This window comes from Physella acuta, unplaced genomic scaffold (genome assembly GCF_028476545.2).
Source record: "Physella acuta isolate Inbredline_101_S28 unplaced genomic scaffold, ASM2847654v3 ptg000958l, whole genome shotgun sequence".
Classification (NCBI taxonomy): domain Eukaryota; kingdom Metazoa; phylum Mollusca; class Gastropoda; family Physidae; genus Physella; species Physella acuta.
In genome coordinates, this window is record NW_026732475.1 from 63,304 (window position 1) to 89,094 (window position 25,791).

A 25,791-nucleotide genomic window follows, 5' to 3' on the forward strand; every position below is an offset into this window, starting at 1 on the left:
TTTTGGTGATAGATTTTAAAATGTAATGTCAAAACTAATTAAAATTGGTTTTATATACTATGTAGTCATTTATTTTTTTAAAAACTTTACTAATTGGTCATGAATTTAATTAATTTCTTTTAATTAGGGGTTAGGCAAGCTAATGTAATTCAATATGCCATCAGCAATCTATATGGCTAGTACTTTAAATAAAAGTTTTAATAGGTAAAAGAAAAAATATCAGTTAGACAACACTTTTTTTTTTAAAAAAAAACATTTTAATTTCAAACCAGAAGTATAATTTTAAAATTTTATTGTAAATTATAAAAGCAAATATAAAAAAAACTTCAAAAAATTAGTAAAATATAACATTCAAATATATTATTTCTGTAAAATCAATTAAAACTTGCTTTGAAATGTATCACTGATTATTGGCATTTACAAAACAATTATTTTACTTATTTGGCTATACCCAGAGATGTTTAAATAGATGTGTTCTAGATTGTATCAGTTCTAACAGTAAAGAAATAGGGAATTTTAGAAACAGATCAAAATAGATTTAATACAAATGTTTTTTAACTTTAATAAGGGAGATTTGAATGAATTTTGTAAAAAAAAATATCCCTGAGAATATTTAAGTGTTTTTAAACTGACCTCTGTTGAAAAGCTACTCTTTTAGCAAAGTCTAAAGCAAAAATTTAAATATTCCTTATACAAATACATGTATTCAAATAATTTCATTTTTTTTAAAGTATAGAAAAAGAATAATCAACCAAGAAAAATCATTTGAAATAAACCAATTAAAATTAACATTAGACTAGATGGGTGTAGTTTTAACTACCAACAAAGTTTATATCAACAGAGAGGTATAAAAAAACTTGAACAAAAAATGCTTTTATCTTCCATTGGCATCAGGAAGTCACCAATTTTATAAGTTGAACCTAACCCTTATGTATCTTATTCCTAAAAACTTCACCTCTAATAAAAGTTTACCCATATAAAGATAAAGTTTTGGGTTGACATTGATATTTTTCAAAATATGTTTCTTCTGACGAGATAAGAGGACAAAAAATTCATTTAGTGACAATCTTCAAAATCAAGATGCTTTGCATTCATTTTTTTTTTAATTTACATGCAAAAACCACTGTTTTGATATTTGCCCTAAATGGTTATCATCCCAACAGCTAGTGCTAAGTCATAGATAAACCTTAAGCTAATAAAAACTATTACAAATTAATTTGTTTTGATTGTAATAAATATTAAGCATGGTAAAACATGAAAGCACAAACTAATAATGTATGAAACAAATCTTGGCTGAGGCTTTAGAAAAAAATATAATGCTGCCTCATTACCTGCTGTAGTACACACATTTATAATCATTTTAGTACACATTTTTATGGTTCATTTTCAAACAATTATTTTTTTAAGTGGATTGTCATTATGAGACAGACACACCAGGTAAATTTAGCAAAGAAAAAATATTCCACATTCAGAGATTAAGCTTCTAATCTAAAACAAATTTCAGTAAAATATAATTGTATGCTTAATTAGACAGATTTTTTTTAGAAACACATACACACAAATTCATTTCACATATCAAGATCATGTATCTTCACAACACAATGAAATCATGAGAGAAAAAAATCACATCATATTATCACAGAATAAATCAAAGGACAAAACTGGTTTTAAGAAATGTTTGGCTCAAACACTTATTGTAACTTATAAAAAGGTGAAATAATTTTCCCTTAGGGAATTATTGGTCTCTTAATTAATAATTAATCAATAGGAAAATGTCGGACAGTTCAGGCTTTGTTATTTAGAGTAAAAACAAATGAAAATTATATTTCACATTTTTCTATAAGAAGATGTAATTAAAATGTACAGACAATTACAAATATTTGCAAAAGCTCTTTCCTAATTAAACAATTTTTTGTTATGTTATTCTTTTTTAACAAATGTAAATAAAAATTACAAGTGAAGACTGGAGATCACAATCCTTTCTTTATCTTATACTTAAAAAATTACTGTAAGTTGGGCAGTGCACGAGGTTCATCATCCAAGTGTTTATAGTGGTTTCACAGACATTGATACATTTATAATAATTATAAAAACAATACATTTGATAAAAATAAACTAAAATATAACTGACGAATATTTAATTCAGTGGAGGTTTAGAGAGGAACGCAGAATTTAAAAAAACAGCCATTCACAATTTGCCATTCTTAAATTATTTCATTCACAAAAGGGATTTATTGGTATCAAAACACGTTTTATAACTACTACAAGTCACCTGGATAGGTTTTCTAAATAATGCAGTGGGGAAGTTATGTTCCAGACACAGCTTCCAACACTGAGAGAAAAAACTACAAACAAAAATCAGCGGTTTAACAGTAGTTTCACAGGGAGAAGGAGAACTCTGCCATGGGCTGGTGACTCAAAGGTCAAAGGTTATGGCACAGGTTTATTTAAAGCTACTAAAACAATAGCCATCCATGCAGCTATTTTTACAGTCATAAACAATCCAATATGATATCTTAAATGATATCCTATGTGATGTACTAAAAATTCTATACAATCAGATATCTGAAGTTAAATGTGAGCTATGTACAAACCAAAGTCTTGAGACATTTCTCTTTATCTACTCATCTTTGTTAAAATCACCACAAGTCATAATGAATTATTATATTTCTGAAAAGTGGCGGACATTATAGTAGTTGATATTGATTATTATATCCAGCCATATATATTATACATTATTCAATCTGTTATATTATGAATCAAAATTTGGAGACAATGTTTATCTTTATCAACAATGTCAATAAAAATATTTATTATATTAATTATGATTGATACATTTGTATCTAAAATGTGAATCATATTCAGTGCTGAATACAGTTTAAAATATCTCCAAGGTTTGTTAATAGCTGCTTCTCTGCTTAAATTATCCTGGTATTAAGTGCGGATAAAACCAAGAAGTTTACAGTTAATCATTGAATGCTACGATGATCTCATCCCCATCCGTCATGTTGTAGGAAAAGATTTTACGGTCCATAAAGCGCAGCTTGTCCGCACCCATGTTGACCTGTTTATCCAGGTAGTACAGCTGAAATTTGGTGGGTGGGCGACCTGCGATGTTGCTCAGGATTTTCTTTAAATCACGGACTGTTTGAGTGACGTCAACATTCAAGTCTTCCATTTTTAGCAGTTCTTGGTTGACGTCCTCGACGCGGATCTAAGAAGAAAAGTTTCAATGATGAAATAAATTCTTCAACATCCTCAACATAGATCTGAGAAGGAAAGTTTCAATGATGAAATAAATTCTTCAACATCCTCAACATGTATCTGAGAAGGAAAATTTCAATGATGAAATAAATTCTTTAACATCCTCAACATAGATCTGAGAAGAAAAGTTTCAATGATGAAATAAATTCTTCAACATCCTCAACATAGATCTGAGAAGAAAAGTTTCAATGATGAAATAAATTCTTTAACACGGATCTAAGAAGAAAAGTTTCAATGATGAAATAAATTCTTCAACATCCTCAACACTGATTTGACAAGAAATGTTTTAAGTACCAAATTAAATCATCTAAAAGGCCTTAAATTTTAAAATTTAGGTTAAGATCCTAAACAAGGATCTGGCAAGAAAAGTTTCAGTGAAGAAATAAATCATTTGAAAGGTATTAATTTTTTTTAAATAAGCTAAGTTTATTTATTATGTTTTTGAAATTGTGAAGTAATACAAACTTAGAATAAAACTCTATTTAATTTATTTTATTACTTTTCTAATAGTAAGTTAAGTAATATTTTTAACAAAACATAAAAAAGGAAGTTTGTAAAATGTTATTTTGGACTTACATCTCTATGTAGAAGAGTTTAAGCTCATTAGTTTTGGGACCAATTTAAAATCAATATGTGAAAAATACAAAGCCTAGCTGCATATCCCTAACTCAGATCAAACACAAATACAGCTAGGTAGACACAAAATGAAAACTGAACTGAGACTTGTGTTACAAATCACACCCTACCACACAATGCTACCATTAAGAGTGAGGCTACCATTACGAGTGAGCCTACCATGAAGAGTGAGGCTACCATCAAGAGTGAGACTACCATTACGAGTGAGGCTACCATGAAGAGTGAGGCTACCATGACGAGTGAGGCTACCATGAAGAGTGAGCCTACCATGAAGAGTGAGGCTACCATGAAGAGTGAGGCTACCATGAAGAGTGAGACTACCATGAAGAGTGAGGCTACCATGAAGAGTGTGGCCACCATTACGAGTGAGGCTACCATGAAGAGTGAGGCTACCATGAAGAGTGAGGCTACCATGAAGAGTGAGACTACCATGAAGAGTGAGGCTACCATGAAGAGTGTGGCCACCATTACGAGTGAGGCTACCATGAAGAGTGAGGCTACCATTACGAGTGAGGCTACCATTACGAGTGAGGCTACCATTACGAGTGAGGCTACCATGAAGAGTGAGACTACCATGAAGAGTGAGACTACCATGAAGAGTGAGGCTACCATGAAGAGTGAGGCTACCATGAAGAGTGAGGCTACCATGAAGAGTGAGGCTACCATGAAGAGTGAGGCTACCATGAAGAGTGAGCCATTAATGAAACAACTTTAACAGAGGGGGCAAACAGCATGAGCTTTACCTTCAACATGACAAACAACTGGGGCTTGAGTATCACCTTGGCTAGAGGATCCACCTTACCGTGTTGCTGGACCAGTTCATGGTATCTGAAAGATGAAGTAGAAAACTTTACTTGGCCTATCAACAACAATTCAATACTCCTCAAAACTTTTAGGGGAAGGCGTGGTCGAGTGCTAGAGCGCTTGACTGCTACCACGTAAGTCTAGGGTTCAGATCTCTGTCCAGACTAATGTCAGCAGAACATTCCTGTGTCCATCCAGCTCCGATGGATACCTGACACCCATAAGAGAAAACAAGGTGGTTGAGCATACTGCTCATCATACCATCCCTTAATATCTGCTCATCATACCATCCCTTAATATGCCAAGGTTAAGGAACATAATTATGAACTCTACTTCATCTGCCCTATGGATCATTTACAGTTTCTATTGATATGGATATTAAACAAAAGTCCTTAACAACTTTTGACAAAGACAAATAAAATGTTTTATGTTCTGCTTTAAATAGCTCTAGTTTTAATAATACCTGAATCAAACAATAGTTTTCTAACAAAACAATTACAAAACTAAAACAGTCTGCATAGTTTTCTAACAAAACAATTACAAAACTAAAACAGTTTGCATAGTTTTTTTAACAAAACAATACTAAAACAGTTTGCATAGTTTTCTAACAAAAAAAAAATCTAAACCTAAAACAGTTTTTAGGATTTCAACGCCATACAAACCTTTGACTTTTTCCTTCCTTATCCAAGTATAACCTAATGTAAGCCCTCTCAGCATCTTCCCGTTCACTTTCTCCTATACGACTCCCATTTAGATTTGTGATGTTTGGTAGCAGTGCTATAGTGTGTTGTCTTCTGAAAACTTCTGAAAATTCCTGAATTAGGGAGAGAAAGGGAGGTAAATCTGGTGCAATAATTAACATTAAAGTCTGTATATTTTAAATACATGCAATAAATACACCAAGTCATTAAGTTTTGTGTACAATTGCAAACTATTGTTTAGAATTTAGTGTATTTTTAAGTCAGAGAAAAGAAAATGTAAATTATTATTAAAGTAGTTTACATTAGTCTCCCTTTACATTGTCACAATGTAAGAGATATATTTAGAAATTATAAAAATTTAGCTGTTTTAGTGCACCAGCACATAAGCACATAAACAGGAAGGCAGAACTGATAGATTGACAGCCAATAAATTATTTAAACACAGATCTGTACCTTAGTAAATGATCTAATGAACAGTTACAAAATGTCTTGTAAATACCTCTGCGCATAGCTACAAAAATTGAACAAATATTTGCTAAACAATTTATCGTTAACAAAACAATCCAGGTACACACCTCTAAAAATGGTATCCCGTTGAGACGGATGTCTGTAAGAGAAGGCAACAGCCTCAACAGCTCAATCTCCTCCCACGACGCCAACAAAGTCCTGTTGAGACCCAGAGTCTGCAGACAGGGGAAACAATCTGCCAGGATCTCGTGATCATCGATGGTTTTGATATCAGTCTCTGAGATAAGCAGAAAGACCAGGTTGGGGAAGAACAGCCCCAGCTTGTTGATCTCCCTCCAGCTGGTGATTCTGTTTCCGATGAAGAAGAGCTTGCGCAGCGAGGGGTAGCTGGTGCAAGCGGAGACTGAAGATGTTAAGGTTGTGGATGGCGACATGGGGGTGGGTGGCTGTGAGGCTGGCGATGGTGGTGGGGCCACTTGCGGTACCCGTTTTAATACTGATGGAATGTCTACAGACTCAAAGCCATTTAGACTTAGATGTAGTTCCTCCAAACTGTTAACATACAAGGCATCATTCTTTTAACATGGAACTCATAGTTTTAAAGCTAGATACAGTTCAACCATTTAACTAAATTTTATATTAATTTAATATAAAAAAATATGGTGAAATGTTGACTTTACTTTTAATATTTACTGCTAGAGAGCCAAATCTACACTAGCTTTAAAATTTTAGATTCTTATCAATATAAACAGCAAATTTTGTGTTTTGAATTGCTATTTATAAAAGAGAATTGGCTGTAATTTTATAACACTGTTACAGTTGTAACATTGTAATTGTTCTACAAATGGCATTACCTAGGAAAAGAACACTTAATTCCACATTACCTTGGAAAAATCTCTAGAAGTTTTAGAAGAACATCCCATTGGATGAGAGTGTTGTTAAGGACCAGGTGCGTCAGCTTTGGTATAAACCTGCCCGTCAGGTCAGGTAGCTCGGACTTGATCAGGTTTTTGGTCAGGTTTAAGAAGGTCAGGTGGGGAATGCATTCAAGGATGGCAAAAACCTGGGGTAGAAAGTCAACACTTGTTAAATCAGCCAAGTGAAAATGATATAAAACTATTGTCTTTCATTAGGATTTTGATAATATAACAAAGCAGAACAGCAAAACAGTAAAATGTTTTAAATTATCTTTAAAGGAAAATAGCAATCTTATTTAAGGACACTTGAGGATAATAAGTGTAATATTAGACAACTATAAATGATTGTCAGTTTGGATTTTCCCTTAGCTTTTGAACAATAAATACACATATTATAAAACAAAACAAAAAACATCTGAAAAGACCTATGTCTTTGGAGCAGCAATTTTTAAAGGTAGAATATCTAGTATACTTGCCTCTACCCAGTAAGCTTTGAATTAAGTATACACTTGCCTCTACCCAGTTAGCTCTGAATAAAGTATACTTGCCTCTACCCAGTTAGCTCTGAATAAAGTATACACTTGCCTCTACCCAGTTAGCTCTGAGTAAAGTATACTTGCCTCTACCCAGTTAGCTCTGAATAAAGTATACTTGCCTCTACCCAGTAAGCTTTGAATTAAGTATACACTTGCCTCTACCCAGTTAGCTCTGAATTAAGTATACACTTGTCTCTACCCAGTTAGCTCTGAATTAAGTATACTTGCCTTTACCCAGTTAGTAAAGTATACTTGCCTCTACCCAGTTAGTAAAGTATACTTGCCTCTACCCAGTTAGTAAAGTATACTTGCCTCTGCCCAATCGGTGATATTGTTCTCCATCAAATCCAGCTCTTTAACTTTCTGGCACATTTTCTGGATTAGTGTTGGATCTCCTGCCACGGATATTTCACATCCACTCATGCTGACCTGTTTAGGCAACACAATATTCCCGGATGCTGGATAAAAAATGTTTCACCTTAAACAGGGTTCACTGTGGGTAGCTAGATTATGTACTGAATACCCCAAATAAAATTATTTTTGCAACCCAAACTTTTCTTTATAGTTATAGTAATATAAATAGTGGTGCTTAATATAAGTGAAAGAAAATTGATTCATTTTGTTTGCGTATATAAAAGCTTGTTATTTTTTTTTAATAAAACGACTACAAATTTATTAAACATCTTATTATTTCAAAGTTTATGTCACATTGCATTGTCATTAAGTCTTGACCAACTAAAAATAAATTCTGTAAAAGTGGGTGAAATTACTTTAGCAAGTTTCACCTGTGATAAAGCATTAGTCACTATGACAAAAGTATTTAGCACAAGGAATCAGGTTGAATAAAACCTTGTATAAACTTGCTGTGATAACCAATATTTGTTTTGATTCAAAATCTTCATAATGAGAGCAAATTTACATTTCCCAAGAAGTGTTGTAAGTGCTATTGATTAAATTTGTGTACAGTAATTCCTCAAATATTGGGGGGCTTTTAACCCTCAGACCACCACCACCCCGGTCACCCAGCTATATGCTGAATATTTTAAGATAGAATGTATACATTATTTTTAATTTAATAAACCCATCCCTCACTATCATAAATCTCAGAAACCTGTCAGTTTCACAGTAAAGTTTTACAATGTTAGAGACTGAACAAAACTAAAACTGTATAAATATACCACCTGTCAGTTTCGTGGGAAAGTTTTTAAAATGTTAGAGAGTGAACAAAATAAATAGACACCTGTCAGTATCACGGGGAAGTTTTTAAAATGTTAGACAGAGACTGAAGAAAATAAAAAGACCACCTGTCAGTTTCACAGGCCCAGATTTTGGCACGAGGACGTAGCTTCCAATGACATCCGCTACAGGTGTGGTATCGTCATTGTACTTCTCATGCACTGCCTTGACGAAGCTTTTCAGCATGGCTTCGTCTTCTGTGGGCTCTGGTGTGATGCATGGACAGTCTCCGCTGGACACGGTTGACCGCAGGTCAGAATTCTTCACAGGGCACTCTGCTCTTTCAGAAACAGCGACTGACACTGTGCCTAAGTGATCTGAACATACAAAAATATATAATTGCTGACAAAATGACAGCGACTGACATTGTGCCTAAGTGATCTGAACAAGCGCCAATATATAATCGCTGACAAAATGACAGCGACTGACGCTGTGCCTATGTGATCAGAACAAGCAATAATATATAATTGCTGACAAAATGACAGCGACTGACGCTGTGCCTATGTGATCAGAACAAGCAATAATATATAATTGCTGACAAAATGACAGCGACTGACGCTGTGCCTATGTGATCTGAACAAGCAATAATATATAATTGCTGACAAAATGACAGCGACTGACGCTGTGCCTATGTGATCTGAACAAGCAATAATATATAATTGCTGACAAAATAATCATGCCTTTGGCTGTAATGCCCAATAAGTTTAAGCGTGACAATCTACTGAAAAAGATTGAAGCCTGATATGTAGATATAATGTGGGTCAGTGTGAAAGTCTTTTGTTTCGATCCAAGACTCTGATGGGTACCTGACTCAAGTAAAGGTGGTCAGGCATAGTACTGACCACACTTTCCCTACATATGATAAGGTAACAGAAGTAGGTGAACTACTTAAACTGCTGCATGGATCGCCAGGTCTAAAAATGTAGATATAATGATACCTTGTCTAAAGCACTGTTGTTAAAGGTTAATAAATTATACTTTGTGCATCCCTGTAATAATGTAGATTTGGATATGTAGGGTTGATGATAAACTAATGGTATATCAGGGCATAGAGAGTTAAATCATTAAAGAAGTTTTATGTTTTGTGTGTACCTGAGACTGAATCCTCTACATCCAGAAGATCTGGTTCAGAGTTATCTACCTTCCCTTCAGATCTGTGAAGTGGCAGATTAGCAGATAATTGTTCTGTTTTAGGGGTGACTTCAGAGTGGCTTCCTCCGCTTTCCTCCATCATAAATGACAAAATATGTTGATGTTTCTTTTTTTAAATGAAATATCGTGCCTGAAATTATAATATCAACATGATAAAAATGGCAGAAAGAATAACATTTAATTTTTTTTTTAAAAACAGTTAATTTAAACTCATTGTACTGTAACTATGGGCAAAGACTTAAATTTTAATGTAACAGCTTTTATCAATTTAGAAAAAAACCCATAAACTATGATTTTTCAATACATTTTTAGAGTATCTTTAATTCACTTTGGAGATAACGGATTTTGACATTTATTGTTAATATCAGTGCTAAGAATGTTGAGAAACCACAAATGAGATTGAGATGAAACTATAGGCTTTCCAGAGCAAGTGCTAACAACAAATTTTCATAAAGTTCTGGCCAAACATTATGTTAAATGAGGAGTTTAAAAGAACAATAATTCAACCCTAAACAGTAGTTAAAAGAAGTAGAAGGTGGAGATGGTTGGTCAATGTGCTAAGAGAGCAGACACATTTGCTAGGACTACTCTCAGATGGATATCATAGGGCAAGAGAAAACGAGGACTGCCAAAAGAAACAGGGAGAAGATCAATAAAGAAAGAGCTTGAAAGATGATGCTAAGGGCCAAGATTACAGATTAGTGTGAAGGCCATGGTTAGTTTGCTGTCATAGTTACAGGTTATGGTAACTAACTACAATAGTTTTTATTTCAATGATTTTTACTTTAGAGGAAGTTTTGTAATTAAAAAAATAACATGAATTTTTGACAGTTATTGTTATTTGACACCTCCCTATTTTATCTTATACTCCCAATCATCCTCACTTTAATACAAGATTAAAAAGTCAATAATTATAGTCTAGCAGTAATTATGTGAGGGGGATATATGTTGGTTGGAAAATCAAATTGATAGTTCGAGGGGGAGGGGTGCAAATCAAAAGTTCGAAGGGGGGTGGAAATTGAAAGTTTGAGGGGAGGGTGCAAATCAAAAGTTTGTCCCGGGCGCCGGGAAGGGTCGCTGCGCCTCTGCAATGATCTACCATTTTTTAAGCTAAAAAATATTAAAAGAAACATGTTGCAGGGCACACAATCTAGTCAATTTGCATGAATAAATCTATGGCATTCTATGGGCACTACATCTAGATCTAGGTAGTAGCATAAGTACTATCAAGTCTCCATTACAAACTAACAAGACATTGACAATATAGCTTGACATAGGGCCTTTATACTACACATATCATCATCATGACATATAATCATTGGCAGAGGGAAGGGGAGCAGGGGAGGGCGAAACACTAGATTTCTGCATTGGATTGGATGTCACCCGACCAAGTGACACCACTAACCATAAAAAAATACATCATGCTTTCTCAACTAGATCTACTAATTTTACTAATAGATCTAGAATCTAGATCTAGATCTAGAATCTAGTAGTAATAGATTATACTGACAGATTCTAGTTAGTAAAATACTAAAAATAGACCTGCAAAAGTTATGATTTGAAGTTTCAAGTTTCAAGACTTTTGCAGCAATTCAACAAGGGACAGCAGATAAAAATAATGTAATGAGAAATGATTTTGAAAAATCTAAGGAAATGCGGAAAATATAATCTAGTGCATCAAAGTCTTTTCGCTCGGTACATTTTCAGACGCACTAGATTCTAGATGTAGAATAGATCTAGAATCTAGATAAATCTACTTCCAAATCTAAGATCTAACTATAAACTATGACAAATGTTTACATCGGAAGTGTGAACCTGTCATCATTAGTTGAGTTTAGAAAATGCTTACGGTGTAATAAATATAAAGACCGGCATTTTTAAATTTAGGTCTGGCCTGGCTTAGACACTAGATCTACTTGTATATATTATAGTTTAGGTTATAGATTTATCACACTTGCTTAGTACAGTAAAAGGGCCTAGATCTAGATTAAGATCTAGATTGACTATAGATCTTTTATTATTGGCTAACCTTACTTTCAACTTATTTTCTGTCTGGTCTAATAATATGCTTAATATAGAATCTAGTACTAAGACTTGGAAAAATCGCTATTGGCATGCCTTATTAGGGCCAGAGTTTCAACCGCCCCCCCCCCCCCGTATGTAATGGAATTTATATAGAAAACATATACTTTAACCAGTGTCCGCCCCCCCCCCGGAAATGTTGACCGCCCCCTCCCCCGAAAATATCAAGTTCCCCCCCCCCCCCCCCCCCCGGAGAAAAACGTCTGGAAGAAACGCTGCTTAGGGCGGCATATGCCGTATGATAAGCCTTAATTCGATATTTCATTTATTAATTTGGGTCCAGCCCTAAAAATATCTTCATGATTATAATTACGGTCTTTCGAAAATGTTTTTGCTGAGCTCTTCGTTTAGGTTAGGCGTAATAATAATATGATATTTAGATCAATCTCGATCTACTTTACTACTTAGGGGTCGTCAATAAATGACGTCACGCTTTTTGGACAATTTTACCTCTCCCCCACGATCCCCTCCGTCACACATCGTCACAAAAGACCAGACCCCCCCCCTAAAATGACGTCACATCCAGCGGCGTAGCGAGGGGGGGCGGGGGTGCGAACCGCACCGGGTGACACCATTTGGGGGGGGGGGTGACACCAAGGCAAAAAATATCAAAATATATAGAGAAAAACTTGAGGGGGATGCAAATCGAAAGTTTGAGGGGGTGCAAATCGAAAATTTGAAAGTTTGTCCCCGGGAAGGGTCGCTACGCCTCTGGGGGGTGACACCATTAAGTGCCGCACCGGACCTCGCTACGCCACTGGTCACGCCTCAACCTACAACCCCCCCCCCCCCCCCCCCGCCCCTAAAATTTGCAGTTGAATGTTTCTTGAAACGTAGATATTTTTCCAAAATCTTGTTTTTTTTTATAATGCAAAAGTGTGACGTCACACCATCTGAAGTCCCCCCCCTTCCCCCTCGTCACACACCGTCACAAAATTACGGACCCCCTCCCCCTTCGAGTGTGACGTCATTTATGGACGACCCCTTAAGCCAAATAAAATGGGATTAAAAAGTTACTAGGCCTGTGTTTTTTTTTTTTTTTGTTTTTTTTTTTTTGTTTTTTTTTTAAAGACCAATGTGGAAAAAGAAGGCCTCCGTACCTACTGTTGGTACCGTTATTGAATAAATAAATTTGAGCAACTAACAATAGGCATGAGGAATCGCCTATTTTAAATGCCCCCCCCCCCCCACCCCACCCCCTCTCCCCCTAAACAGTCAGAGGTAAAGGACGGGGGGTTAACTAAACACGGATGTATTGTTTTAATGTGTGCCAGGAATTCGGTCGGCTAAGATATTCGCGATGCTAATTAAAATAAATGAACTATGTAAACATGTGTAGACCCTATTAAATTAGTGGTGGCCTATCCAAAGCCATACATTTTTTTTAAAGTCGCGGGGGCAGTTTTAGGCTACATCGACTAAGATTTTTGTGAAAGCTCATGGAAATTTATTTTTAGGCTGTTACATGCCTACTCGTTTACTTTACACACACACACACACACACACACAAGAAATAAACAATATAATCTACTCGCATACTAGTCATAGGTAAATAAAAAAAAGAAGAAAAAAAAACAAGTATCACCTTCCTAATCTATCTTCAGGGAAGGGGTGGGGGCGTTCTCGAAAGTTTCAAACCCTTCTTTCCCCCCCCCCCCCCCCCCGAGGAAAAATATCTAAAAGAAACACTGCCTAACCAGCGTTGATTGCACATGTAGATCGTCAAAGTTATTAAATATATGTGTAAATAGTAATTCATCTGGTTATGCCCGTAATAGAATTCTAGACCTCGATAATCTATATATATAATTCTCTTCTTGGAGACGATGGAAAACAAGCTGTAAGCGCGCTCCCTACCACCCCCACCCCTACATGGTCTGGTGAGCTGTGGTTCACGCTAAATGTTTACAAGCAGAGCCGGGTTTATTGACGACTATTAGGGGCAGATAATTTAGTTTGAAACTATTTTAAACGTAGGGGGGGGGGTAACTAGGTGGAGTTGACTTTAACGGAGGGGGGAGGGGGGGGTTATCGTCCTTAACGAGCTACTTATAGTGTTTTAAAGAAATATTTTCAGTGGCAGCGTTGGTACTGTCGAATTCACAAATTATGAATTACTGAAAAGTAGAAAATAAAACAACTAAATAGCGGCGTACGATATGCCGCGGGTCGGCTCGTCTTATTTATTTAGGTTAGGAAAGAATGTTTGATGAGCAGTCGCGATTCCCCGGCTGTTCTTTAAAAATGATTCCTTTTTTTTTCTTTAGCCTATTAGGCCTGCAGCTTAATAGGTTAATATGAACGTTTGTTATGTATGCAAAACCGTTGATCGTTCTCTTTAATGTTTCATGATTATTGATTAGTGACTAGGCTAACAAAAGGAGTACGAAATCTCATATTCAAATTATATTACCATAGTAACTATCACGTGACAATGCAGCATCCAACATGGCGCACTCTATTGTATGGATGTGCTACCATAACCATTACCACTACTAGATCTAGTACCTTTGTTTTATTTGTTGAGGAAGTTTCGCAAAATGAGCAATAAACGCATTGAGCTATTTATATTATTTTCTTTAAGTTTGTGCCATTTGACTGAGACGAAATGGGTTCAAGGAATCCTTCAAGCGCTTTCGGTAAAAATATTTTTTTTTTATCAGTCTCAGTGTGGTAAAACTCCATTTTAGCGTATTTTATTCTCCGTTTCACGTTCACCTCCAGTTGAGCGTATTTTGTTATACACAACCAAAAACACACAAAAACTTTAGAAAAACATTGGGCTTATTTCTTTATGAAGATTTGACTTAGTTTTGATAATTTACTTTTGTCAAAACTTGAGAGAAATCCAAATTTGGAATATTGAATGCTATAACACTATAACTATAAATTAACTTTTATGAACTCACGATGACCCCAAAACTGAGGTCAGCACCATTTCAAATAGCTATTGCCCAAGCTATGATTGTCTGCTGATAATTAAAGTCAATGTGAACTATGGTGAATCCTTGACGGTGTAGGGATTTTTCTCCTCCTGACAATCACATGCTATTTAATTAGAACTGTCCTAATGCTTTTTTATGTTGTTTTTTTATTTACCTTTTATAATTAAAACTCACATTCATATAAAACATAAATAGATCTAGACATCTAGATTCTAGCTATAATCCTAGTGTTTTCCTAACATTTTTGTGTGTATTGGTTGTGTTTATAATAAAATACGCTCAACTGGAAGTGAACGTGAAGCGACGAATATAATACGCTAAAATGGAGTTTTACCCTAAGTGGTTCTTAACCCGCCACCTGGATTCGATCAAACCCCAGGGGCTCAGTGAGTCAGTCTCAGGGGTTCATTGGAGGATAGGCTAAATATTAAATAATTTCCGATCGAATTTTGTTAATTTGTATGATACAACTATTAAGAAGGGTTCTCATATGTGAATGGGCATATGATTATGAAACTGGTTGGTTTTACTACCCCTAAAAAGGATAGGAACCACTGATTTAGACATAATAATAAGATCTATCTAATCTAGATCTGTTCATTTATATCTATTTAAAATTTATTCTCTTTTTCACAGGACTGGGAGTTTTTGACAAGATTTTGTTTTCTTACAGAGAAAGGGACCTTGTATTATGAATTTAAGTACCCAGTGGTAGGTCTATGATTCATATATTTTTTAAACTGACTTTTATCTGCCGGGACACTAAAAATATGTTTAGAAATCACCAGATTAGGTCTATATTTATGACAAGATTAATGATAGGCCTAAATATTATTAGAAATTTAGGCCACACATTCACTTAGTCATCCATAAATGACATCACACTTTTTTTGACAATTTTTACCTCCCCCCTCCCCTCCGTCCCCACAAAAGCCAGACGCCCCCCTAAAATGACATCACACCTCAGCCTACAACCCCCCCCCTCAAAATTTCAATAGTATTTTCTTAAAATACGAGCAAATCGTATTTTCTTAAAATATGATATTTTTCCAAAATTTTGTCTGAACTCTGTCAACATAGAGTATTTTAATCAATTCCTATTGCAATTTATTAAAACAGTTTTCTATAACGCGAAATAATGGCTACAATTCATTTTCTAACATTGCTTTTATAATGCAAAAGTGTAACGACACGATCTTAACCCCTCACACCCTCCCCCCCCCCCCCCCGCCCCATCACACACCATCACAAAATTACGGACCACCTCCTCCCCCTACGAGTGTGACATCATTTATGGACGACCCCTTACAGTCCATGTATGTGTCCTACATTTATTTTGTTTTATATTGAAATTGTTCATGAGGAGTAGGCCTACACATTCATCATAACTTGTTTTGAAAATGATTTTCATGAGAAGCTGACCAGTTCATTCATAATGAATTAATCTGCAAAAAAAGTCATATGTTGATTTATCCATGATAATTTAATTTCAGGACTTTGGGCCCCAAAATTTACTCCTTTATTATGACACACCAGGGCAGTGGGATGCAGTCTATAAAAGAGGGAAGGTATGGCATTAACATCTAACTCTCTTAATGTATGAATTAATGAAAATTACAGAAAGTCTCCAATTTTTGTTCACATTTCCAAAACACTAAAAAATGAAAAACAAAGTGAACAAAAACCTTAAGCATTTTAAATAAGTTCAAAGTTGAAGGTCGTAAACAAAATGCCAAATAAAGAATTTTGTCTGTTTTTTTTTTATGGAAATATATTTTTGAAAGTTAAACATTGTTTAAAATGGTTAGTTTTTTTTATCTGATCACGTGTTTAATGCATGAAAAGTGAGTGTAGATAGTATTTCACATGGTATGATAATACTGTTGTAATTTTGCTAAATGTTAATCACTCCTTTGGTTATTTTACATACTGTTACTAACATTGTTTTCTTTTGTTTTGTTTTCACAAGTTTTTGGTCACACTTTTATATTACAGAACTGCACTCAAAGTGTGTCAGTTCTCAGTGTTGAGAACAATCAAATTATAGCTCTAACTAATGGCAATGATAGGACTTCTCAGTATGTATTTTATATCATGTGGTTGCATTGAATGTATGTTCTTTTTTTTATATAATAATTCTGATTTGGAAAATAAGATTATTTGAAAATGAACAATGAAGCTACTTCTGTTGATGCTTATAAAATAGTTTTAAATTCCCTTTTTATGCTAAATATTTCAAATATGTTAAATATTCTAAATCCACTTCATATGATCTAGGATTGTTAGATACACTTTTGTTCTATTTCTCCAGAATGCATTTTGTGAACCCTAGACTTTCAACCCTACTTGTAGAGTTGTATAAATTTGTCGCTTTAATCTTCTCTTCTCTAAACCTCCTCCCTGACTAACTTGTTTAGTAATTTCATATTTAGTCCCTCACTTCAGAATGACACTGATTTTATTGAGTTATTTAAATCAGGCTGTCATGGTATAATATGTTATTTAACAAGTAATTTGTTTCTGGAAAAATCAATGGATCCCTATAATATAACCTTTTTTGTTAATTAAATGAGTGATTTATAGATTTATTGATCATTTTGTTCAATGATTGATTTTCACTTAGGTATTCTGGATGCTCAGTGGTAACTCTTAATGGCAAACCCTGGTACCAGTGTAGTGGGCAGCGGAGTTTTATCTCCTCAAGGGAGCGCTGGTGGTACATGGCTGTGTCCAGGTGTTCTAAGTCTAGTCAGGTTAGCTGATTAGGCTATTCTTCGTTTACTGTGGTCAGAGTGTGAAGAATATGTAACAGATTATTATGAAAAAAGTAAAAGAAAGTTACTGTGTTTAGTTAATTTGGTTCTAGAGGGAAGGTGATGGTGAACATAAAAGTTAGTTTGCGTATTAGAAATCATCTTTTTATTTAAAAAAATAAAGTGTGAATGTAGATTCACAAAGTGGAGGGTGCAAATAGAACAGCGTGTCATCAACATAAAAAGCTACCAACTTTAATATAAAAAATCCGCTTTGTCCAGTTAACTTCACAACTTAGTATACATTTTTTGTTATATATTATCATTAAGCTTGGGGTGAGACCATTGAACTGGAGTAAACCCAAAGCCTTTACAATTTACAGTTTTAGTACATCCTACATTTGGCTGTTGGGGGTAATACCTTGAGTTACAGAACCCTTTGTAACCTTATCTAGTGAGGCCACTTATTACCAGTTCTTTAGGCAGGGTTGAGGGTAGCAATGAGTGTCAGGAAAATATAGTTGTATTTAAATGTTAAGTTCCCTTTCTAACCTGATGGTCAATGGGGCAAGTGAAGTAGAGTTTACCTGTTTCTGTGACCTCGGCATATGAAGGGATAGTGTGGTCAGCACCATGCTCAGCCGACTTTATTTTCCCTAACATAATTAAGGTATCTATCTATGCTGGGTGGACTCAGAAAAATTTACAGACTTGAACCTGGCTTTGAACTCCAGACTTTTGGGTTAACAGTCGTATGCTCTACCATTCAACCACACCATCTCATTTGTATTTAGAGGACTTCCTTTTATTAAAATTTCATAGGGCCATAATTTCCTATAAACTTTTAAAAATTTGATTCTATTATTGAGCACTTAGTCTTTGAGTTCTATAACTACCCAAAATGGCTGAAGTCTTTTACCTCTTCATCCTCAGACCGATGGCTTGTATCTTGAATATAAACTGCACATGACTAATGGATATGACCTATTACATAAGGAATACTCTGCTGATGAATTTTGTATGTTTGAAAACCTTTTTACTTTTTAAATTGTTTGTTTTGTTAAGAGGAAAAAAAGCAGTTTTTAAATCATGCATGTCTTTTGCAATAATGTAAAATTCCTTGTAATGTTATAATACTTATTTGAAAATGTAAAGTGAACTCATTAAATTTCTTTTTCTTTTCAGATATTTTGCTATACATTTAATATTCCATGTTAACCTATGAACAGAATGTTTAAAATGTAAAGTGAACTCAATTTTTTTTTCTTTTCAGATATTTTTCCTGTTGATGTTACCTTCTTTCTGATTTATGTTCTTATGTGCATTCTGTCAGTTGTCTGTGCCAGTAAGTATTATCTCCCTTGAGTAACTATCTTAACATGTGTTAAGCTTTTTAGCTTTTTATTATAGGCTTTTAATCTATACTTTTACGTCTGAAAATTGAATATTAATTCTTATTTTGAAGGACTAATTTATGGTAAATTCAGTGACATTGTTTTAGCTTTTTTTTTTTTTTTACAGTTAGCCTTCGAAACCGCCAGCTGTTTCACACAACCTACAAGCTGTACCTGGTTTCATTGTTTATATGGACCTTTCACTTGTTTTTGATGGTCATAGCCTGGGGTCACTATGGGACAACTGGCTGGGAGATTAGGCCAGTGGAGGTCACTGGTTAGTTGGTGCCTGTTTAGTTTATTATTGGATCATCCTGAAAAATTTTATTGTTTGTAGGGTGATCCTAAATTTTTATTTTATGTTAATTGCAGTATAATTGTTTTTTATGATTTTATTTATGTTTGATAATTTATAATAAAAGTCTTTTCATTACCTTCTTTACAATTAGCGTTTTTAATGTGCATTTATGTTTCATTCATAGGTATGTCTAAAATGAAGTTTTTAAAAGCATTTTTTAAAACAAATTAACAGTGGAATACGGTGTATTACTGATCCTTCAACTTTCACTAATAATTTCTTTTTAATTCAACACTAAAAAAAATATATGAAATTTAAAAATAAAAGTTAAACAACTATAGATGGATTTTTTTTACATTTTCTCTAATTGGTTGTTTGTTAAATAATAGTAAATTTTTCAATGTCTTGACTAAAATGTAAAAAATGTCACTCTGCAGGGCGCATCCTTCGATCCATCAGCATGATCATTTTCATCCTTATGTTAATCCTCATGGCTAAAGGCTACACCATCACCAGAGGCCGCCTTACCAGAACCAGCACCATCAGAATAACCGTGTTTCTCAATTTGTACATCATTATCATTGTTATCCTCTTTGTGTGGGAGGGTATGGTGAGTCATTTCTTGTTAGAATAGGTGTTGTGTGGGAGGGTATGGTGAGTCATTTCTTGTTAGAATAGGTGTTGTGTGGGAGGGTATGGTGAGTCATTTCTTGTTAGAATAGGTGTTGTGTGGGAGGGTATGGTGAGTCATTTCTTGTTAGAATAGGTGTTGTGTGGGAGGGTATGGTGAGTCATTTCTTGTTAGAATAGGTGTTGTGTACAAGTTGTATTGTGGCATTTTGTGTGTTGTTGGATTTGATGGGCATTAAGTTGGATTGTGTATAAATTGTATTGTGAATGAAGTTTATTGTTGGATTTTGCTATGAATGAAATTGGAATTGGTGTGAATAAAGTTACATAGTCAGATTTTTGTGTTTATAAAATTGTATTTAAAAATTTATTTTAATATGCACAAGATTGTATATTAAAATTACTTCTACATTAAGTTTTTAATTGTGTTCAGAGCCTTTATAATTTATATGGGAGGGTTTCGTATGTAGGCATGTATAGTTTGTATATGTGTGGGTAGTTTTAGAGTGTAAATGGACAGGTTTAGTGTGTAGGTAAATATAGTTTGTATGGGCAGGTTTAGGGGGCAGATATATATATAGTATCTCGCATGTGGATGGTACAAGTGACTCAACAGTTCTTGTTAAAGTAATCGCTGTATCCTCTAGTATATACACATTTACATCAGAAAGTCCTTCAGCAAGTTTCCCCTCTCTACAGCTATTTGATCCTGGGAAGGTGCTCTACTATTATGAAAGTCCCCCTGGCTATGGTTTAGTGACAATGCATCTGATTGGTTGGCTCTGGTTCCTGTATGCCACAGTCTTTACTCTCAAGCACACAACAAAGCGAATCAATTTTTACATTCCATTTTTTGCCTTCTATACACTGTGGTAAGTTATAAGTGAATCTATTTACTCTAAGGTGAGTTGACAAGTGAATCTATTTATACTGTGGTAAGTTGATATATGAATGCCTCGACTATTTAAACAACAAAAGTTATCAATTCGCACTTCTATTTTGTTTAAAAATGTGTACATTGTTTTTAGTTAGGGGAAATGTTTTTCAAATTGAACCTTTATATAATGTATAACAAAATGGAGAAGCTATTTTGAATCAAGGACTCTACTTTCTTAGGTTCTGGGCGGCGCCAATAATGACACTTATTGCCATGTTTTCTATGGCTAAGTGGAGCAGGGAAAAAACAGTCAATGCAGTGGAACAGTTTATTGCTTTCTGGGGACATGTATTTTTTCTTGTAAGTCTTTTTGTTTTGATTTTTAGATATTTTTTAAACCACATTTGGTGGTGAACTGACCCAGTGCCACCAATAAAATTTTTATTTAATAATGAATTTTTAAAATGTTCATTAGGTGCTGACTCGGCCTAGTGCTGCTAGTAAAAATTTTGTTTAATGATGAATTTTAAAATGTTCATTAGGTGCTGACTCGGCCGAGTGCTGCCAATAAAAATTTTCCCTATCATGTCAGAACTTCTCAAGTAAGTTTGTTTTTTCTTTTTAAAACATTTTTTTTTGCTTCCTTTGGTAAAAATATCCCATATTAGTTGCTTTTTTTTAAAAACATATTTTTTTGTGTATAACTTTTTATTTGAAAAACTTGGCCCATTTATTTTCTTTTTAAAACATCCTATTGTAAATCCTTTGTAAAATTTTATGTCTTTTTAGTACTTCCTTTTTAATACCCTGAGTTGGCTAAATGATCACAAGTGCTTTAGCTGTTTTCTTTGAATATGATCTTTAGTAATTACTTTGGATAATTCATTGTAAATAAACTGGGAGTGATCTCCCCTAAACTTTCTCGAGTATTTTAATATAACACTACGGGGGATGGCAACTTGGGATATAGACTTCTAGACATGATTTTTAATCTATTTTAAATACTCAAATTTTTTAAAATAGAATATAATCTTGTAGAAAAAAGAAATGCACACCAAGTGAACGCTAAATAAAGATGTGCATAATAGTGCGCAATATTATTAGTACTTTATAAATTTATATGCGTTTTTTGAGAACTCAGAAATAGCATAAATAAGTACTTCCGGTCAACGGAAATGACTCAAAATTTGACAGAAGGTAGAGAATTAGATCTTTTACTTACATATCAAATTTCATTTATCTATCTGAAATAGTACTCAAGTTATAGGCTTTTGAAAAATTCAAAGTAGAAAAAGTACCACTTCCGGTTATCAGAAATCGCTCAAAAATTGATACGGATCTACGATTTTGATAAAATACTTATATATGAAATTTCATCAACCTAGCTGTAACGGTACTCAAGTTATCGTGTTTACACACGGACACACACACACACACACACACACAGACAGACACACAGACATACGGACAAGATTGCAAAATTATGTTTTTCCGTATCAGTGAGATGTAAAACGTCGAGATTTGCAAAAATCTCGATTTTTTTTTTTCGCACGATTACAAGACTTTCTCTATACTTCGTATATACGAGAAAGTAAAAATTAGTTGAGTTCATTATCAAGTAACTGTCCTTGATTTAAATTGAATGTAAATTATGTAACACAGTGAGGAATGTAGTTTCTCATATATAGGCCTCAGGCCTAATAGTTTAGATTTAGAAAACATGACTTGATTCAAAGTTTGTTGAACACAATGTTATAGGCAAATATATTGCTAGATGTATATGTGCTGTATTTATAATTTTTACTTTCAATCATATAAGGACTGTAATATTGTAAAAACATAATAAATTTTAAGATTTTTTGTTAAATATGTATTACTTTAGCAGAATGTGGTTTTATTAATCTTGATGTTTAAAAAGTATTACTTTTAGGTAGACTTACAATGAGATTTTATTAATCATTACACTTACAATGAGATTTTATTAATCATTACACTTTAAAAAAGTAAAACTTGAGTAGGCCTACAGTGAATGTATTCACCACTGAAACCTATTTACAGATAGGGACACTGCCAGCTAGTGAAGATGAGAAGAAAAAGAAAAACAACCCCTATGTTGTGAGCTCAGGGTATGCCTTTTCTGAAGTGGGGACCAACTTGAATTTTTTCATCACTTCAAGAGGAGAGGGCCACGCGGAGGGAAGTAACAAACAGCCCCTAGTTCAAGTCAAGGCTGGGGATGCTCTCGTCAAGGAAGATCTGCAAGTCAGTTCTGTTTGTTCTGTCTTACATTTTGCTTATCTTTACGTTTGCTTTTTTTTTTTTTTTTTACATTTTTCTGCATCTTGTGCAAATATAATGAGTTCATATGTTCCAGTGATCTAGTCATATTAAAGGACTTTTAAATTACTTTTACTAATGTGAATCATGTAACCTTCAGAGCAGAGTGACTGTTATGAAGTCATTAGTTTGGTTGGTATAATTTGATGTCGTTGATGACTGCAGTGAGGGTTGATGTGTTAAGGCAACAGTTTAAGCCCTGATTGAGTAACACTAACACACGTACAATTTTAAGACTTTTAATACACCTGAGTAATGGAAATAAACTAGCACAGAGTTCTGCCACGGAGCACAAGACACACACTTCCACAAGATAACAAGTCTAGCATTCAACTAACTTAATTAATTCATGAGGCCCCAACTTCACCCTAAGGTAACCCAAACCCTGCCTAACCCCAGCAGTCCCGCGAGGGGCGGGCGCTTGACCTATGCATACATTAACTCGAACTTTTTACGACTGGGACAACTACAGGCTATTCAGACTTGTATCTAGTAAGGGGACGTTCAATCAAATACACTAAGGGCTATTCCTATTACAGTTTTGGGTCAGCAGTACTGCGCTCTACCATCCATCCACAAAGATCACCTGTACTACTTTCTATTTTTGCTTTTTCTAACTCAGATTTATTTCAGTTATTTTAAAAACTATTTTACAGATTCAAAAAGAAACCTTGCCTATCATCCATGGTGGAGGTAGTGATGTCGCACCGGATGTTGGGAACAACATTAACAACAACAACAGTTCTTCAACTGGTGCTGGTGCTTTGTCCTTCAGTTATAATTCAGGTGTGTCTCCAAGGGCAACAACTCTCCCACCAATCAGGGGTATTTACTTACCCCCCTTGATTCCATCTGCACCTTTAGCTGGAACTGAACCAGGAAATCCCAATATGTTTAATTTCAAGAGTTTTTTTTAAGCCTAGAAAAAGTAATTTTAAACAATTAGAAAGTGTTTTTTTTTTCATGAAATTGAACAACGGCTTTATTAAGCACAGATATGAAACGTACATTTGTAATTGATTATAATTGGTTGAACAGCTATGTGTCCACAAAATGTGATAAACTTTTTTGATGCCTTGTACTTTATCAAAGGTTTTATTCATTCTAGTCAATTCAGTTTTATTTTGCCGGTGACACTTTTAAAAAGTCAGCTTAATTTTACACACTATTTATTTACATGATACTTTGTCTACACAAATTTTTAGATATTAAACTTTACAATTGTTACCTTTTTCACATTTTTTAAAATTGTTATAAAGTTTTAAATGCATTTTATTTATAAAAAGTATCACAACTTTTGAATTATCAAATACAAATACTTTTTAAAATATTTATACTAAAGTTCAAACAAAAGCTGTGAATGTTATTAGAAATTGAATCTTTCATAACTGTTGGTCTATTTCAATTATTAAAATAATTAGCTTTAAATTGTATATAAAATTATTTGAAAATATTTTTATTCAAATCTTTAAGTAGTAAAATTTATGCGCAGATAAAAGTTGAATCTAACTTATAATTATAAGTGAAGTTTTTTCTATAACAAACTTAAATAACTCACATATTTTATGAGCATTGTTAGAACACATTTTTATGTTATGTAAAATAGTCCTTTGTAAGTTTTATTATTGTTTTTATTATATGTTAATGAATTTAAATAATAAAAAACTTTTACTTGTCAGCTTAGATATGTTTATCTTTTTTGTGTGGTCAAGTGTTCATATTTTTGTTCTCAAAGCTTTCACTTTCAAGTTAAGGCTAAGCTTTAACTTGATTGGTCTATTTGCCAATCATAATAATATGCAGTCCATTAATAAAGCTCAAGGTTCAACAATTTTATGCTCTGGTCCTTTTTATCTCCTAAGGTTTCATAACTATTTATTGTGATGCATCACATCAACTAACGGCTACATCACACTTAATTATGGTTTATTACATTTACTAAGGCTTCATCACAACTAATTATGGTCCATATATTACATCAACTATGAATTCATCATAGTTATGGTCCATTACATGGTTCTACAGCCAAATGTCTTAAATTGTTTTTTCTCAACTGTTTCTCAGTAACTGTTATAATTACCCCCTCCCCTGCTCTTGTTATACTATATTCTTTACATTTTATTAATTTCCCCTTTGCGGCATGGTGGAGAGGGGCAGTGTTAGTATTTTATAAGAAATTCACTGTTTTAAAAAAACAAAATGCACTTTTGAAGGGATTGGAGTGCAGTGTTTCGTTCAGGCTTTTCTTCGGGGAGGGTACTGTTCCCCTCTCCCCAGAGCCGGCGTTAGGGGTACGCGGGGCCTATGGCCAACCATCCGCGCGGGGCCTTATATTTTTTTCATTGGTGTATAATTAAATAAAACATGTACAGTGAGGCGTTTTTTTTTCTCAACGCGAATTAATATTTATAACGATATATATGGTATTTTTAAGCTGTTTATCAATGTCGTATTAACATTAAGACACTGATTAACAAATAAATTGTTTACTTAGAAGTGCTTTTGAAACGTTGCTTGTTTCTGTTAAGGCTTTTTGTTTGAAAAGTAAAAAATAAAACAGATATAAGTTTGATACACGCATAAAAGAGACGAAGAACGTCAGCTTCAAACCTGACTTTTTTACATTAATGTTTATTTATGAAAATCTTACCAGTACGTTCACAAACGAAGATCTACTTTTCTTGCCTTTCGTGACTGGAACTGTTAGCAAGATTCTGTAGGCGATCGCCGTATTGGGAAAGGAATCCCGAATACTCCAAAT

At 34.1% G+C, this 25,791-nt stretch overlaps 2 protein-coding genes across 2 annotated transcripts; one reads left to right on the forward strand and one right to left on the reverse strand.

The window, feature by feature from the left end:
• Positions 1-540: 540 nt before the first annotated feature.
• LOC131953851 (tubulin-specific chaperone cofactor E-like protein) lies at positions 541-11,292 on the reverse strand. Its single transcript, XM_059317252.1, has 9 exons — positions 11,257-11,292; positions 9,655-9,844; positions 8,631-8,879; positions 7,639-7,784; positions 6,758-6,936; positions 5,981-6,425; positions 5,367-5,518; positions 4,644-4,728; positions 541-3,214 (listed from the first exon to the last, which is right to left on the reverse strand). Exons 2-9 carry the CDS (start codon positions 9,794-9,796, stop codon positions 2,966-2,968), a joined length of 1,647 nt encoding a protein of 548 aa, XP_059173235.1. The 5' UTR covers positions 9,797-9,844; positions 11,257-11,292; the 3' UTR covers positions 541-2,965.
• A 2,946-nt stretch (positions 11,293-14,238) lies between these two features.
• Positions 14,239-24,247, forward strand: LOC131953852 (transmembrane protein 145). The gene is made up of 14 exons (XM_059317253.1): positions 14,239-14,435; positions 15,378-15,452; positions 16,235-16,309; positions 16,737-16,819; positions 17,365-17,494; positions 18,428-18,512; positions 18,768-18,839; positions 19,016-19,165; positions 19,624-19,796; positions 20,516-20,688; positions 20,933-21,053; positions 21,236-21,295; positions 22,752-22,955; positions 23,687-24,247. The coding sequence occupies exons 1-14, from the start codon at positions 14,337-14,339 to the stop codon at positions 23,945-23,947; spliced, it is 1,761 nt and encodes a 586-aa protein (XP_059173236.1). The 5' UTR covers positions 14,239-14,336; the 3' UTR covers positions 23,948-24,247.
• Positions 24,248-25,791: the final 1,544 nt, after the last annotated feature.